The 16,998-nt window shown below is 50.3% G+C and overlaps 6 protein-coding genes and 1 non-coding gene across 7 annotated transcripts; 2 read left to right on the top strand and 5 right to left on the bottom strand.

Moving 5' to 3' along the window:
- Positions 1-721: 721 nt before the first annotated feature.
- On the bottom strand, positions 722-2,276 carry yellow-g2 (L-dopachrome tautomerase yellow-g2). Its single transcript, XM_001354009.4, has 2 exons — positions 1,333-2,276; positions 722-1,271 (listed from the first exon to the last, which is right to left on the bottom strand). The coding sequence occupies exons 1-2, from the start codon at positions 2,198-2,200 to the stop codon at positions 976-978; spliced, it is 1,164 nt and encodes a 387-aa protein (XP_001354045.3). The 5' UTR covers positions 2,201-2,276; the 3' UTR covers positions 722-975.
- A 3,581-nt stretch (positions 2,277-5,857) lies between these two features.
- TRNAC-GCA (transfer RNA cysteine (anticodon GCA)) lies at positions 5,858-5,929 on the bottom strand. Its single transcript has one exon. It is a non-coding gene; the product is annotated as a tRNA-Cys (tRNA).
- Positions 5,930-6,940: 1,011 nt separating this feature from the next.
- yellow-g (L-dopachrome tautomerase yellow-g) lies at positions 6,941-10,071 on the top strand. Its single transcript, XM_001354008.4, has 3 exons — positions 6,941-7,511; positions 9,144-9,340; positions 9,406-10,071. The coding sequence occupies exons 1-3, from the start codon at positions 7,029-7,031 to the stop codon at positions 9,947-9,949; spliced, it is 1,224 nt and encodes a 407-aa protein (XP_001354044.3). The 5' UTR covers positions 6,941-7,028; the 3' UTR covers positions 9,950-10,071.
- On the bottom strand, positions 9,971-11,138 carry LOC4813651 (peritrophin-48). The gene has a single exon (XM_001354007.4). The coding sequence runs from the start codon at positions 11,096-11,098 to the stop codon at positions 10,064-10,066; it is 1,035 nt and encodes a 344-aa protein (XP_001354043.3). The 5' UTR covers positions 11,099-11,138; the 3' UTR covers positions 9,971-10,063.
- Positions 11,139-11,312: 174 nt separating this feature from the next.
- LOC4812982 (uncharacterized) lies at positions 11,313-12,553 on the bottom strand. The gene is made up of 2 exons (XM_001354006.4): positions 12,332-12,553; positions 11,313-12,275 (listed from the first exon to the last, which is right to left on the bottom strand). Exons 1-2 carry the CDS (start codon positions 12,359-12,361, stop codon positions 11,412-11,414), a joined length of 894 nt encoding a protein of 297 aa, XP_001354042.2. The 5' UTR covers positions 12,362-12,553; the 3' UTR covers positions 11,313-11,411.
- Positions 12,554-13,604: 1,051 nt separating this feature from the next.
- On the top strand, positions 13,605-16,240 carry ecd (ecdysoneless cell cycle regulator). The gene is made up of 2 exons (XM_001354005.3): positions 13,605-14,257; positions 14,329-16,240. The coding sequence occupies exons 1-2, from the start codon at positions 13,951-13,953 to the stop codon at positions 16,113-16,115; spliced, it is 2,094 nt and encodes a 697-aa protein (XP_001354041.2). The 5' UTR covers positions 13,605-13,950; the 3' UTR covers positions 16,116-16,240.
- LOC4813746 (protein argonaute 18) lies at positions 16,188-16,977 on the bottom strand. Its single transcript, XM_001354004.4, has 2 exons — positions 16,593-16,977; positions 16,188-16,534 (listed from the first exon to the last, which is right to left on the bottom strand). The coding sequence occupies exons 1-2, from the start codon at positions 16,915-16,917 to the stop codon at positions 16,263-16,265; spliced, it is 597 nt and encodes a 198-aa protein (XP_001354040.2). The 5' UTR covers positions 16,918-16,977; the 3' UTR covers positions 16,188-16,262.
- Between the last annotated feature and the right edge of the window lie 21 nt (positions 16,978-16,998).

The raw sequence follows: 16,998 nt of genomic DNA, 5'->3' as shown, positions 1-16,998 counted from the left end.
CGGGAAAACGATATGGAAATGGAGCAATGCAATCAGGGCATCCCCATCCCCCTTCATTGGTAATGTGTTTGGCATTGAACCTGGTGACAGATCAGACAGCTGCAATTTGCTTTGTTCATTTTATTATAAGTGGTTTTTCAACACTCTCTAGGAAAATATACAGAATTCAAGGGTATTCGAAGGTTGAAATTCGTTAGTCAGAGAGGACTCTTTTTAGAGGTACGATACTCTATAATAGATCATTTCTGATTTTATGATAGGGGAACAATCTATAAAGATCTATTAAAAAGGTCCAAGGAAATATCTTCTCCTACTGAATTCTGTATTATTTTGGTACAGAGATATTCAGGGATCATATATGGAGATGGGTATGGTTCTTTCTATCGAACTTCTCTTCCCTTTTCACTCCAAACTTTGGGCATTTAAGGGAGGTTGTCCTTTAAGAAGGCCCGAGTATTGACCTCCACAAATGTGAGTGTCGTATGCCAATGGTCAATCGAATCGAATCGTAGCTTAAGGCTAATCCAAATTGTAACTGAAACTGACTCTGAAACTGAAGATAATTTTGGCATTGCAGAAAAGTTGAATGAACTGCAGGACCCCGAAAAAAAACCCACTGGAAAGCCAAATACAAATACGAGTATCCCTTGGATATTTATTTACTTTACTCCTCCCTCTCCCACTCGCTCTCCCTCTCTCTGTCTGTCTGTCTCTCTCTCTGTGTGTTTGAAGAACAATCAAATGTTTATTTGCTTAACTTAGATAACAACAGCGAAAAACAGTGGACAAAAGTCGTCTAGTTTATGTACAAAAACTGCATTCAAGAGTGCCCGAAAAAAAGGGGGGACTCGATTCTCATTCTCCGGCGCGAAACAGCATTTTCCAGTGGCTTGGGGGGGAGATATTTTGTGTGTGTGTGTGTGTGTGTGTGGACTGGTATATCTGTGTTGAGTGCTCTATGGTCCATGGGGCGCTCTACCAGCATCCCTGCATGAGACCCAACTGCTGTATGGCACCACAGCCCACACGGTTCTGCATATAGTCGGGGAAATTGCTCTGCAACACACGCATCGTGTTCCGTTTGTAGTCGGGCACCGCATGGGTCACCAGCTGACACGTTTGACTCCTGTACACGGGCTTAAAGTTGGCCTCCGCAAAGGTGGAGTTCGTGTCCCAGCGATAGACCTCGGCATCGCCTTCATTGCGGAAGAATATGGCCGAGCCATTGTCGGTGCCGATGATGACCATGCGAGTGGGTTTCTTGCCAAGATCTAAGGGATACATAGAGCTGGAGAAATGCGAGAGAGAGAGAGAGGGAGATTTAGGACTTACCCAAGATACGGCCATCGGCAACGCCACTGCGAAGGTACTCGGATTTGAGGGAGAAAAGCTTGCTGGTGCTCAAGTAGGTGAAGTACAGCTCGGTGGAGCCGCAGTCCCTTCGGATGAGAGCAATGTAGAGGACATCCCTCGAACGACAGCCGGCAGAGACAGCCTTCGGGAGGACCACGCGGAAGCCGCGATCCGCTTGCAGATTGTACACGATGATGGCACGGTTGGCGGCATCACTGACGTACACAAAGCAGCCCCCATCCGGGGCATAGTCCACCACCAGATACTGCAGTCGCGAACTGCTCGACGTGAGGCCCTCCAGGGAGACTGTCTTGAGGACCTTGCCCGTCTTCACGGACATGGCCACCACCTTGGGGGCGCACTTGCGCACGGGGGTCTCGAGGGTGTTGACAATGCCCGTGTCGAGGACCCACAGCACCTCGTTCTGATCCACCACCAGATCCACGACGGACTGGAGGGCCTTGCAGTTGCCCTCCTCCTGGAGATCCCAGCAGGGATACGGCTTGAAGGTCGTGGAGCAGGTGCCCGGCTTCACGCTCGTCTTGACCAGGGTGGCGGGCACTCCCTTCCGGTAGCGGGGCAGCGCCAGATAGATGGTGTCCCCAATGAGCTGTGCCCGTGTCGCGATCACATTCTTGGAGACGTACTTCCCCGAGCTCTTGAACAGCGACTTGGTGCTGGCGCAGGGGAACTCGAACTGTCCGCCCGTCCACTGGATGGGCTGGGCGTCGGAGTGGGCCCGATCTGGGGTCCACAGCCCGTACTTTGTCCCCTGCGCGTGGCACAGATCTGCCGCCCAAAGGAGCACGACTGCGGAGAGCCAAGGGAGCCTCGTCTTGAGTGCCATTCTGTGATGCTGGGGCTAATGCTGGGGCTATTGATGGGTGCAGACTGCTGCAGACGACGTGTGCGGCTATGCTCTCAGACTCCATTAAGTGTCGTGCTTTTATAACCATAGTCGCGCCACCAGAAACGTTCCAGGGCATCGTGCAACGTGCTCTGCCGCCGATTCTCAATTTCAAAACTAGCGAAAACAACAGCAAAAAACCAGCAGAGAACCTTGGCCAAAAGTTTACTCAACGCGAAAGTGGAAAAATGATTGCTGGCTTCTGTGGTTAGTGCTGGAAATAATTAAAATAGTTTAAGCGCAGAAACCGCAACAAGTGGCGCCCCACCCTCCCCCCCCCGTTCAAGGAGCAGCAGCAGCAGTGCGGGAGAATGTCCTCCAAGGAGGATGTCCTCCAGCTGCGATGGGCAGCCAATGAAGTGATTGCAATTACTGTTTGATGGCCCCGAGAAAGCCCCACAAGTGTTGTCGTCGATGGCCGGTCGTAGGTCGCCGGTCGTCTGTCTCCTGATTGCCGGCGGTATTTTTAGCTAATTGATTATGTGCACATGCACAATCTTTGGAGAATTGACCCTCTCGGATACTGTGATTTAACGAGCTGTAATTTTCAAAGCCGCACGATGACTGCAGGCTTTGATTGTGGAGTGCTCTGTGGAGTGGAGCGAAGAGTGGTCTCCTTGTTTGCCCGACATTCCCGTAATTACCCTCTGAATAGGGTTTAAGCTCTCTATCTGTCTCTCTCTCTCTCCCTGTCTCTGCTCCAGTCAAGCATTCAACCCGGAATCATGGCATGCCATGCCACACAGACATGGCCCATGGCTCCAACGTGTTTGGCATGTCAAATTGTCAGCCAAAGACCCGCATTCCCCCTCAATAGCTCAATGATTTATATGCCACCAGCAGCAGCAGCAGGCAGCAAGCAGCAAGCAGTCGGCTCCCCCCACATGGCTCCACAAATTTACCCGCAAGAAAAGCAAAAAAGAAAAAAAAATCGAATTGATGACAAGCATTTCCGGGATAGCCGCTCATCTGACACATAATTTATGTAAGACCCCCACCCACCCAGTGGGGGGCGGGGGGTATTGGGGCGATAAGAGATAGCCCCTACTGCTGACCCCCATTAGCCACCACCCTCCCAGTTGTCACCTTTAGGCCACACACACACACACACACACTTTAGTTGACAGGTTTTTTTTATTGCCGGTTTAACGGGGCGTATGCGTCATGAGAGCAAGGGAGAGCAAGGGAGCCACGCGAGAGCGGGATTTATGCAAACGCCAACAAAATACTTCTTTAAAACTCTCTTTCCCCCCACCTCCCACTCTTAGCCTCCTCCCCCCACCTCCCGATGGATGAACTTTTATATATGCCAATGCTCGTAAAATTCCAATTGAAAACGCAAATAAGCCAATAATTTGTCCGGCCAGAAAACAAAACAAAGCAAAAATAAACAGAAATATAAAGCAAACAATATAAAGAAGAATTCTTGATAGACAAATGGGATACCTCTCCTCTTTTAGGGAGCAGAAAACGTAATTTAAAGACGGGAGAAACCCAAGAAAACTACTTTACTGGGGGCACATTTGGTTCATTCCTATAGGGGGACTCGGTAGATCTGTAGTAGACCCTAAAGGGTCTCCGGGAACAAAGAGATACCAGCATATACCTCCCCGTCACATACCTCTCCTCTTATAGGAAGCATAAAACGTAATTTAAAGACGGGAAAACCTCAAGAAAACTAAAGAAAAATACTTTACTGGGAGCACATTTGGTGCATTCCTTTAGGGGGACTCAGTAGACCTGTAGTAGACCGTAAAGGGTCTCCGGAAACAGCATAGACCTGCCCGTCACATACCCACCGACAACTCCAATATACCCTTCCGGAGTGCGAGGCCCAGCTACAAGAAGAACAATAAATATTGTCTGTGGTCACGTTTGAATTTCTTTGGTAAATGGGCCGCGACTTGTATTTAATTTTACGAGTATTTATGCAAAGTCAAGCGATTTAAGCGACAAAAATCACATAAATTACGGCCGCACGAGAGTTTATAAGATATTCTGTGGAATTAGAAGAAGTTTTGCAAAACTTTCGCTGAAGCTCAAGCCGAAGTTTTGGGCAAATCTTTCAGCGATTGACCCTCGTTAATCACAGAATATGTAAATGCTGGAGCGGGATTAAAGTTTTGGCCTACAGGGTACTAAAAGGGCACCGAATAGAGAGGGGACTTTTCCCCCTAAAAATGATCGATTCAGCCCCTAACCAGTGGAGCAGCTTTGGTTAATTGAAATTCTTTTTGTCAATGCTTTCGGAGTGCATTTATGGCGAGGGGGGGGAATCCACCGAACTGAATTGAATTGTGGTTATTTTTTCGTATTTATGATCTCAATGATGGCTCCCCACTGATGGCAGCATTCTAAAACATTCCCTTATTTATATTTACGCATCTGGCAAATACCGCAAGTAGAATAACATTTTGCGAGCATTTTGGCTGTCGACTTGTGGGGGGTTTCGGAGGCCGGCATACACTTTCCTCGAGGCAAAGACATAAACGGAAACCCTAATCATTCGCATCGAATTTTCTACATTTCCCCATTAGTGGCTTGCCATGCATTCCGCTTTTCTATGCCATTCTCCATAGAGTGTTTATCGCTTTGCCTTTCGTATAATTTTAAATTTTTTGATATTTTTGCTGTTATTATTTATATTGAAACGCATAAATATTTATCTACAGCTCAGGCTTCAGCTTCAGCGTGCGGCTGATGGCTGATGGCATCGTTAGACAGAGAGGGAAGGCATGAAAGCATCAGAAAGAGGGAGACAGACTCTGTCCGACAGATTGGCAGACAATCCACCTACACATAGACACACCCACACACACCCATACACACACACACCCACACACACACACACACATGCGTTGCTGTGGGAGTGTGCTTCGGTGCCACATATTTGGCAATGACCATCTGAGGGCAGCGGAGACGAGCAGCGGCTGGGAGGGAGGCAGATTATTAAAACGAATTTCACACAAATTCAATCTGCATGTAATTTGGAATTATGGACAGACCAGCCGAGACAGCTCTCTCCCTCTATGCCCCTCTATCCCCCTCTCTCTCTCTCTCTCTCGCTCGTTCCTTCTCGCTCTATCTCGATATGCAGCGATACGGAAGCCAAATCTTTGAACCCTCCGAAAAAAGGGTTCAACATTTTTGTTATTCTTTCGTTTATGAAAATATTGACCAGCCGGCGGACGACAGATTAAATTTTTGCTTGCGAGATTTAATGGAGGGGCAGGTCGTAATTCAATGCACGTGCTGGCGGCGGACACTGCCACTCCACGAGGCACAGACAAAGGCGAAGAAAGAACAATGAATGGGTGGCCCGGGAAGGAGGCCCAGGGTCAGACCGCCCTCCCCGCTACCCCCCCGCCACCCGTATGTATATGTCAACGCGTTTTATTTGATATTATTTGATGCGTGGGCGTTCGGGGTGGGGTTGTGGGGGCTGTGGGGGCTGTGGCATGACCACGTATTCCACATGTATTCTTCTTTACGAGAGAGGATAGGTCATTGTCCCGGGAGGAACGGACAGGACACCTTTAATGGGCGCCATAATCCCGGGGCGAAATAAAAAAGTGACGTGAAAAAAGTTGTGTTCCAAGGGGGCACCCGGATTTGAACCGGGGGCCTCTCGATCTGCAGTCGAATGCTCTACCCCTGAGCTATACCCCCAACTTGAAAACAGGCGCCACTGAGATGTATTTCAAACCCGAATCCGAGACCGAGTTCGAGATAAAAAGCCACCCAAAATAGGCACCGAAGCGGCATCAATATCTGGCAGATTGCTTATCAATTTACACGGTCGGCCTGGAGTTGAATGGAACGCAAATAGTGTAGTGCTCGTCCCACAGGGGGGCCAAGGAGTGCACAAGGATCTCGTGTACGGGTGGGCAGGGGGATGGGTAGGAGAACTTATTTTTGTATCTTTGCTACGTGCCTCAATGGGAATGTCAATCATTTGCAGCCTCGTTCTCTGCGTGTGCATGTGCGTGTGATTCATACTTTTCCATTGAGTCTCTCGCTTTGCCTCTTCATTGATTCTTTTGCCTTCTTTGATTCCGATTCTTGGGAAATCTTATCACAGAACAAGTCTCAACTGTCGCTGTCCGGGGGGGTGGTGGTGGGGGGGTGTATCTCTTGCTCAACTGATAGCTCCAGAGCCCCGGACAGATGTTTTTGTCAGAAATCGACACTTTCTCGTACCAAAGATGCAGGTCACAGAGGAGCAGCAAAGGCGGCATTTTGGGGCAACACCTTGGCAATAGTTGCGACATGAGCCGTGAACTTTAAAGAGCGTCCAGAGCACCAATCGATCGATCGATGGCCAGACAAAGAGCCGGCCATAGCCACCGCCACGGACACAAATTGCAACAATTTTAAATTTGAAACCAATGCCAGCTTCCGCATTGCATAGAAACAGAGCCAGCGGAAAGAGAGAGAGAGAGAGAGAGAGAGAGCGATGGAGCAGAGGGTGTCCAATGGGGGGGGGAAAGGGTTCGGGGTGCTGGGTGCATGTGTGGTCTATTCAATTTCCGGGCGTATGGTGCGGCCAGACGTGCAGACACATGTTTCCCCCCATGTTTACCAAGCAGCCAACGGCCTTGCCACAGAACACGCACCGACACGAACGCTGCATGCAAATCTGCAGCATTTATATTTAAAAGCAGAATGCAGAAGCCCCTCTTCAGACAGACAGTTTTCATCTTCGTTGTGGCTCGGCGCTCGAACTTGGCCAAAAAAAACGGCTTGACGTGTTAACCGATAAAGAAATATGGCCTCCCAGCTGCTGCACCACCAACTGCTGGTGGTCTCCACCCTCCTGCTCCTGCTCCTCCTCCCCTCCGCGCCGGTGCAGGCCGGCTACAGTTCCTCGGACGGCGATGAGTCCTCCGGCGGCAGTGCCTCCAACTCGATTGGGACCAGCAAATGCGACAAGAACCCGCTGGCGGAGCTCACCTTTCAGCTGAGTGGCAGCAACCTCCACTGGCCCTGCGACTCCACCAAGAACATCTACGTGCAGTCCGGCCGCTATGTGCCCCGCAACGTGATTGTCACGCGGGCCCAGCTCCAGAGGGACTCGGCATTTGTGGCACTGCCGCGCTACAAGCAGGGCGTGCCCTTCACCCTAGGGAAGGTGAACCTAAAGAAGGGCGAGTGCCTCGCCAAAATCGCACCGTATCCGTGCTGGGCCATACAGGAGGAGGGCAACTGCCAGGCGCTGCAGTCCGTCGTGGATCTGGCTGTCGATCAGAACGTGAGTGCAATTAACTTTAGCATTGTTTCAGTGGAGAAATTGGAAAGTGGAAAGTGGTGGCGGACACTGAAGAGCGTCTCTCTCTCTCTCATCCAAAACTGCAATTTGTTTCATTAATTCTGCATTGCCACGTTGACACTTTGCGCGCCTCTTTGATGGCTTTAAAAATGCGTGTTTCCATGCATTTTTTGTGGGCTAAAGGAGAGGGTAGCAAAGGGTACATGGGCTAGCAGACGAAGACGCTACTTTGGGACACAACCCAACCTCTATATCCCTCTACGGGAATAAGCCCATCCCCCCCGCTACGCCACCGCCGACTCTGTCGCATACAGGGTACCTCTTGAGTCTCGGACTCCCCCCGAATTTCATTTTTTATCGCTTCTCAGCGAAAATGGCTTTTTTAATCAAATGAACGACAACACGAAAAGCTTCAAATAAAGTTCATGTCGGGCAATCGGTGCCGAAAAAGTCAACGGAAAGAAATAAACGCAAGGAATGACAAAAACCCCCCGCCATAAAAAACGGAACTGCAGTGTGAATGGAATATTATAAAAAGGGCAAAAGGTCGTCCTCCCCTATCCTGCCAGTCCTTAAACGACGAACTGCGAACTGCAGCTGAAGCACCATGTAAATGCGATGCAAAAAAAGTTCTGGGAATTAATTTTTGAAGCGTTATGCCAGAGTCAGTGCCAGGGCCAGTGCCAGAGCCAGAGCCAGGGCCAGGGCCAGGGCCAAGCGCCTGCCTGCCAGCCATTTTGATGAGCCATTGGCCAAAGCTCTTTTTGCGATTTCAATTAACAAACAATCTGCTATGGCTATTGCTGCTGCTGCTGCTGCTGCTGAAATGCTTGACAGCTTTACATTTTTGTGTGTTTGTTAAATACTTAAATTATGGCAAAGCGCGAGAGAGATGTGATCGATTGGGGTATACCCAGGGTTCACAGAAGACTGCTTCGTCGGGTGCCAAAGTGACTTGGCAGAGTGGCACTGCTGTATGACAAACAGGCGTGAATGGAGTGCCCAAAGAGGTTATTCCCATAGCAGGGGAATGAGCAATCTTCGTTTCTGGAGCACCCTTATCCAGGGTATTCGTCTCTCCTCGTGTAATCCCCCTCCTCTGCTCTACCATGCAATTCCTGGCTCATTTAAATGCCATCCACAGAATTGCATTCCTCGCTTTAGCATTTCGATTGTGCAAAAGCATTTCATTATTTTATTTACACAAAAGTCACAACAACAAAAACAACAAGGGCATTCAACAAATATTGAAATACACACATATCTGATGTGATGTGATGTGATGTGATGCGATGTGCTGCAGTTGGCAATAAAAACAATTGAAATGTGAGAAGAGGAGAGGAAAAAAGTGGAGGGCAGGAGAGGGGAGAGGAGATGTAAAACAACAATATGAATAGCAATAACTGTCAGACAATAGCAACAATTGGGTGGCATGGCATGCGAATTTATTTATTTATTTGTGGACACAATTTTTGAAATACACAAGAGATATTAATTTGATTGTCATTCAGCGGGCGATGAGTGCATTTCGATGCGCCGTCCATTGGCATTTCAATGGACATGCAAACACGAATTAAGGATACGTTTTGATGGCTTTTTCTTGATGGATTGCAGGGTCTGCTCTGGGCACTGGATGTGGGCATTGTCAATACGCTGGAGCAGCCGATCCGTCGCTGTGGCCCCAAAATAGTGGCCATCAACACGGCCAACCACAAGGTGGTGAAGAGCATCGATCTGAGCGATCTGGTGACCGCCGAGAGTCGACTGCAGTTCATAGTCGTCGACTATTCCAAGGACAACAAGCCGTTTGTGTAAGTCTGCGGAATATGCCCTGTAATCTGTATCTGTATATGTGAACCGTGTGTTATCCCTGCAGCTATGTGGCCGATGCTGGGGCTCGCAGCATTCTCGTTTATGACATCACTGGGAACAAGTCGTACCGCATTGTCCTGCCCAAGGCGACGGCCCCCACCAGCGACGTGCTGTATGTGGCACTCACCTCCAAGGCGGATGGCACCTCCACGCTGTTCTTCAGCTACCTGAGCTCGCCGCGACTGTACTCGATCAAGGGCGAGTACTTGCGCGTGGGCCAGGGCGCGGGATCCATCATCGACGTGGGACCCAAGCCGTACGGCAAGCAGGCCGTGCTCCTGGGAGCCGATGGCGGCACATCGCTGTTCTTCCGCTACAAGGGCGAGAACGACATTTATCTGTGGGACTCGGAGACGTGCTTCAAGGCCTCCAATCTGCAGGAGGTGCAACGCGGCGGCGACTGCCGCCTGTCCACCCAAGTGCTGCCCGGACACAAGCGCTTCATGTGGGCGCTGGAAAGTAATTTCCACGACTTTATCTCGGATCGGACTGGATGCAATGGTGCCTCCATTGTCCTGCATCCAGTGGTGAAGGAGTGCGATGACTGATCATCGAAATGCCTTGCATGATTGCATGATTGCTGCTGCGGACTGCAGTTTATTTATGGTTAAGAATCTGCTCGAACTGTTTTTTGTTATTTGGGAGAGTAAATCGTTTTTTGTTCAACAAGTTCCTGCCTCGCAAATTAATTTCGAGAGGCTGAAAATCGTCCCGATGGGGCACGTTCCGGTGGGGGAGCGCTTCATCGTTGCCCCAACGGCATCGCAATGATAGAAGGTCGAGCAGTCGGTCAAATCGCCAACCATGCCCACGCGCTGACAGATGCCGGATCCAGTGGTGGCCCCCGAATCAGAGGGCACTTCTCCGTCGGCATCTACCGTGCCTGGGCGGCACACCAAATGCTGGGCATCAAAGTACGAGCCATCGGGGCAATTCTGCGTCTCCAGGGTTCCATTGATGCACAGGCAGTACTCATCGCTGGCCGTGGAATCGGGACACTTGGAGATGGCGAAATTCGAGCAGGATCTAGCCACGGGGGTGCTCCTGGACGACAGATTCCTGGTGGGAGTCACACAGCTGTAGCCGTTGAAGACGTATCCCTCGGAGCAACGCAACAGTAGGGGGAATAAGGTGCCCTCCGTGGCGGTATCCCTCTGGCAGATGTAGTAGAATCGACTGTCCGCCGGCCAGGCGCCCGTCTGCCCTGCACGACTGCAGGAGTACTGGACGTCCGAGCACTGGTCGCTGTCCTTCGGCAGGGTGCAGCTGTCGGTGAGGGTGGAGTACGCGGCTCCATTCGCACACTGGTGGGGGGTGTCCACGTTCTGGGCGCTGCACTCGTGGTAGTTGCGGCATTCGTACGGATCTGGGAACATTCCCGGCTGCTGGCAGTAGAACTTTCCGCGCTTTGGGACGTGGCACTTGGACTGCCAGGTGCAGCCAAAGGTGCCCTCGTCCGTGCAGTAGAAGCTGTGATCCGACTCGCACGTCATCATCGTTTGCGTCTCCCACTGGCCGTTGCCATCGTGCAGGCAGTAGCCCAGCGTGGAGCAGTCCACGCAGATGAAGCCAGCCACACGCACATCCTGACAGGGATTGGACGCCTCTCTAGCTCCCAGATCGAAAGGATGCACTGCCGCTCTGCTCGCCAGGCACTGCCCAATGAGCAGCAAGAGTAATTGAAAGGATGGCCCCATCTTGAAGACTGTGATGCGGGACTCGTTTGGCCAGGTCTTATATAGCGCCTCATAATCGCAGGGGACAATGTTTTGCACTTAATTGAAAAAAGATAAACCTGGAGAACTTCTGGAGAATAATGAATATTTCCGCAGTTCCAGAGATCTACGGCCGACCTTGGCTTCGTCGCAGTTCAAAATTTGATTTAGAGGCGAATAGTGAGACACACTCGTATCTGCGGTAAGGTACACTTCGATTCTTTATTTATTGATAATTATTACAATCGTCGCTAGCAAATACAAGTCACGAAATACACCGAACCACCTTCAGGGCTCAGCAGGTGCCCAAAACACAGGAGGATTGCTCGGGCCGGTAGTAGGTGCCGTCGGGGCACTGCATGTGCCGGAGGCTGCCATTCAAGGCCGAGCAGTAGTAGTACTTCCTGCAGTCATCCATGTCCGCCATGAGACCCACGTGCTGGCAGCTGCTGGGCATCACCGAGAAGTCATTGTCATTGGGGTCAACGACCTCCCCCGGCTGTGAGGGAACTTGGGGCAGCGTGTTGGTGGTCGAGCGGCAGACAAAGTCCACAAAGGTCTCTCCGTCGTTGCAGCGATGCAGCGAGGGATAGATGACGATCGTGTCGTTCAGGTTCTGATTCACCGTCGACTTGCAAACGTAGAAGATGTTGGAATTGGTGGGCCATGGGGCCACGTAACCGGCATGGGGACAGTGGTACTGGCTCTGCAGGCAGACGGGATCTTGGAGCGTGAGCGTGCACTGTCCGGTGCTGGCATCGAAGGCCTTGTCGTTGCCGCAGTCGACGGCAGCGGCCACCAAGGTGGCGCCCACAAAGTAGCACATGTGATACTTCTGGCAGTCGTACGGATCCGGGAAGATGCCCTGCGAGGTGCACTGGAAGTTCCCCTCGATGCCAAACGGATGGCAGGGTCCCGTGTCGTTGGTGCAGGTCCCCTGCCGGGCATTGCAGTAGTAGCCATTGGCCACATCGCACGATTCCACGGGAATGTTCACCCAGCCATTCGAATGGCGGACGCAGGTGGCCAGCAGCTCGCAGGACTCGCAGATGGGTCCAGGCGTCTGACGGCCCTCGCAGGAGTTGGCCTCCCGGGGCTGAACGCGTCGTGTGGTTACCACGGTGGCTGCCATCATCAAGGCCAGAACATTAAGCAGGAGCTGGAATATAAAATGTGATTAGTGAAGCTCTTGGTTGAAAATTGAGAGGATTTTACCAAGCTCAAAAGGAATTTCCTGTGGAACATGATGACGTTTTCTCTTTGTTCTTTTACGTGTGCGCGTCTAGCCTCAATGAGTCTCTCGGTTTGTCTGTGCAGATAGGGCCCCCAGTGGCAGCAATAAGCGAGAACACAAAGAAATATCAGGTCTTAAGATAGCACGCAGAGAGTCTTCTTTATATCTGCGGTTCGATGCGTGTTTGTTTGCCTATCAACTTTCGAAAGTTAATAGAAGTTGTGCAAAGTACCAAACCAATCACAGCAGCAACAACTACCAAAAACTGAAACTGGAACTGGAATGCCGCAATGATGAGTAAATGATCCATATTTACCCCAAAAAAACAAATGTGACAACTTCTGACCCTATCTTCTATCTTCGTTCGCGAGAAGTGTTTGTTTAATGGGTAAATAATAGTATAATTGGCATAGAAACAGAGAAAGGCAGAGAAACGCAATGTAGGGCACTTAGAAAATGTTTGCATGCTAATATTTGGCTAAATTTTTACGAAAACACATTCCCTGGCAAAAAACAAAACAATTTCAAATTCAAATATTACCGCCAAACGGTCATACAAAACGATAGAAAGCTATCGATATATCGAAGTTTACGAACATCCCGAGATAGCGCACGATCTGTGTTTTTTGAACACAGCGAGAAACATCGGGTACGGAAACATCGATGTTTTGCGGTCAATTCGGGATGTTTTAGCCTCGAAATTTCATCAATCTGCTACATATATTTTTTGGTGGATATAGAAACTTCCATACGCAGGATTTTTCAATTTTTGCTCTTTCAAATCGTGCCTGAATTCATATCTGTTAAACAATTCCCCTTTGGCGCGCAGTCGATATAGTATCGAAGGTCAATTGTTGGGACTTGCTCTCTTTTTGTAGTGGGATTTGCTCTCTTCGTACAAGCTTACGGTTTACACCTTGCCCGTTTTTTAAACCTTAGTTTGTAAACAATCCACTAAAAGGCAGCCCTTACAATTGGACAAACTTGTAGAAAATTGATTCGTCAATCGGATAAAATCATATGTTCAGGGCTGAGAGGCCAGACTAGCTAGTAATATTAAGCCGCATCTCAAAATCTGGGAATATGATTTCCGATCATGGACAGAGATTAACCCATATTTAAATACCACACGAGCATTCAAGAATTTTAGCGCAGTTCAGGTGTATCTTTGACCTATTTCTTTCCCTCTTTCGTGGTTTTTTTTGCAAGTAAAACGGAAGGATGGACTGGATCAGCAAGAAGAATTTATAAAAAGTATTAAGTTTTGCGGTTTAACTCGAGTGGTGCACGTGTTTAAATAAAGGGTGCTTAAGTGGGTTAAGTTCGTTTTTCCAACAACTTTTCCTTTTTCGAATAAATGAAGAAATTGGCTTGAATCACAGGGAATTTGGAAAAGAATTGGCAAAAATTATTGTATTAGTCATTCGGTAATCGTCGTGTCTGCATTTGCTTTGGGGTACAGCGGACAGCGCCCCATCAGTCGCCCAGGATACACACATCCATTGGCCCACGCGTCGCCTACGATCTGAGTCACAACACAAAGGAGCAGCAGGCACATTGGGTGCAGCAGCAGCAACAACAGGCGAGACGAGACGAGACAATGACTTCAAAGAAGACAAAGCCAATCCCTAAGTATAGGAAGCCGGGCAATTTGGAATTTGTGCGCGAGGATGACTACGTGGAGTACTTTATATTCCCGAAGTTGCCCGATAATCTTACGGATGAGTTCCAAGTGAAGGAGAAATTGTTGCGCATCAAAACGGAGATCATGGAGATTGTCAGAGAGCTGGTCGTTCAGCGGAGCTACATTTGGCACAAGGATGAGTTTCAGCTGCAAGTGCGTACTGGCAGTACCTTGGAACGCCTTCTAAATGATGAAACCAATGTGGCGGAAGACGACGAAGATGGTATGACGGGCCCGCCCCATTTAATTCTATAAATAGCCACAAATATCAATCAGAATGTTCTTTCTCTTCAGGGGATCTGCCACCTCATTTGCACGGGGTAACCCACTACGGCGACAACATTGGCGACGAATGGTTTATTGTGTACCTTCTGTTGGAAATATCGCAGGCACGCGGTGAATACATTGCCCGGGTGTGCGATTCCGATGGGGAATTCGTGCTAATCGAGGCGGCCGATGTCCTGCCCGACTGGGCCTCTCCCGACACCTGCGAACAGCGTGCCTACATAGTCAACGGTGCCCTCCAGCTGCTGCAGAACTCGGCATCCACCAACCCTGACAAGCCCATGCCCGTGCCCATCGCCTTGCAGCGTATTCGTCTCAATCCCAACCTGTATCGCTGCTCCACCGATGTCCAGAACGTACTTAAGACCCGGCTCAAGGAGTTCCTGATTGCCATGCCCCACTACTCCATCCATCGCCAGATCGTGGAGGTGCCTCACAGTGCAGCGCAGCTGCTGAAAACACGCCCCCAGCTAGTGGCATCAGCTGTGAGGGCGTTCTGCGATCGCGACACCGAGGACATCAAGGCTTTGAGAACCATGAAGTTTTTCCCACCGGAGGCATCTCGTGTCCGCACAAATGTCCGATTCACCCGCTGCCTGTACGCCATGGTGATGCACAACCAGTACACGCCGGAAAGGCGACTCGGCTGGAAGATCGCCGACGAAGTGAGCCAGCCAGAGCTCCACAAGGAACAGATTCTGGGCGTTAAGTTGGCGTGCGGCCTGGAAATCCTAGCCACCCAAGCCCAGCGCGCAGGAGATTGTGCCCTGGAGGATCAGCCTGCCTGGCGGGCGTATCTGAGGAGTCTCGAGGGCAAAGGCTACTTCCGGGACAACATCGAGGGCAGTGCGGAGCACACGCGCCTGCTTGGCAAGGCCCAGGAGTACTTCAAGGGAAATCAGGATCGGTTCCGCACCGCCAAGCGCGTGGGAGCCGAGGTTCTGGCGCTGATGCTGCACCCGTCCGATACGGCTTCAGTGGCCCTGCGCGATGAACAGAACAATCTACTGCCAAGCGATAAGGATGATTGGCTCAGTATTACCGCCCACGATCTGGATGCTCTGCTCCAGGATCGCTACGGACCGAACAAACTCTACAAGCCAAATGGCGATATGGACGCCGAAGAATTCACGAAGCAGCTGAGCGACTTCCTGGATCAGCAGTCGAACTTTGAGGGCATTGAACACGCCGGATGCGAAGCCCCCGACTTGGACTCCGATGATGACGAGCCGGCGCTGCGGCAACCAAAAGCATCCACGTCTCAAGGATCGCTGCTCAGAAAGAATCAATCAATGCGCAAGGCCTGTAACCGCAACTCTTTGATCCAATCGGAGGAGGCGGATAGCACACACGTGAGGAACTTCCTGGACTTTGTTATCCCAGAGGACAACTGGGACTCCAACTCCGAGATGAGTGACTACGCGGATGACGACGATATCGAGCGCAACTTCGATGCTTTGTCCAGCTCAAGCACCGGCTTCCCGCTGGATCGCAGCATTCAGGCGTACATGAAGAAAATGGATCGGGAATTGTCGCAGACCACCATTGGCAAGTCCTTCCAGGGCAAGAAAGCCGCCACCCAGGCAAATGAGGATGATTTCGATGACATTGAGGACTTTGAGCCCATCAATATAAATGTTAACACGCTGAAGAACATGATGGACAGCTACAAATCGCAGGCGGGTGGCGCAGGCCCGGTCTCCAATCTGCTCAGTGCGATGGGTGTGGGCATGTCGGCGGCAGCGGCAGCAGCACCCGAAGACGATGCCAATGATCTATCAGAGTCAGCCGTGTGAAAGGGTAGTAGGATGGAAGCATACAGGTATCTTTTATCATTATGTCGTTAAGCGAAATGAATTAAAAATATGTATATTATATGTATGTGTATAATTGATCAAACATCAAACATCAAACATTGAGAGTACTTATACTAATTTCGATTGCTAATCCTTGGATGCTGGCACAAAGTTACCGTAGTCCCGTCTGACCTTGATCGGTGGCTGATCTCTGCCCTGCGAGTCGTTGCGCGAGGATCGTTGATCGAAGGAACGTTTGCGGTCGCCCCCACCAGCACCACCACCATGGTGGTGGTCGTCTCCACCGCCAACACTGCGCTCATAGCCCCCGTCGCCATCTCTACTACCGCCTCCATGATGATGGCCACGATCTCTGCGCTGATATACATCGTATCTGTTCCGATTGCGATTGTGATTGTCTAAAAGAAAAGGATACACAACTATATGCAAAGGAAACCACTTTTGGACTGGACGTACCTCTGTATCCCCCCCTATCGTGGTTATTGTGATGGTATCCTCCGCCTCCGCCCCCTTCACGCCTGTTCCAGCCACGATCTCCGCCGCCTCTGCGATTGCCATTGTATCGATTGTTACCAGAGTATCCTCTGCCACCACCGCCGCCTCCTCCCCCACCGCTCATCCAGTTTCCGACTATTGGCGGCCCGGCCACTGGCTTGCTGCAGTGTGCCATAAACTCGTCATCGTCTTCTGTGTAGCGCGAGCCAAACTCAGCTTCGCATTCCTCCAGGAAGTTCAGATCCTTTACGGGCTGACGATTTATTTTACGATTCGGATCGACCATATTAACTTCTAGTGGTGGCAGTTTCTAAATATATCGCTGATGGTGACAGTTTCTCAATATCGATGCTGTTATTGAATATAA

This window comes from Drosophila pseudoobscura, chromosome X (genome assembly GCF_009870125.1).
Source record: "Drosophila pseudoobscura strain MV-25-SWS-2005 chromosome X, UCI_Dpse_MV25, whole genome shotgun sequence".
Classification (NCBI taxonomy): Eukaryota; Metazoa; Arthropoda; class Insecta; order Diptera; family Drosophilidae; genus Drosophila; species Drosophila pseudoobscura.
The sequence above is the reverse complement of the archived record's forward strand: the minus strand, read 5'-3'. Positions and strand labels throughout refer to the sequence as shown.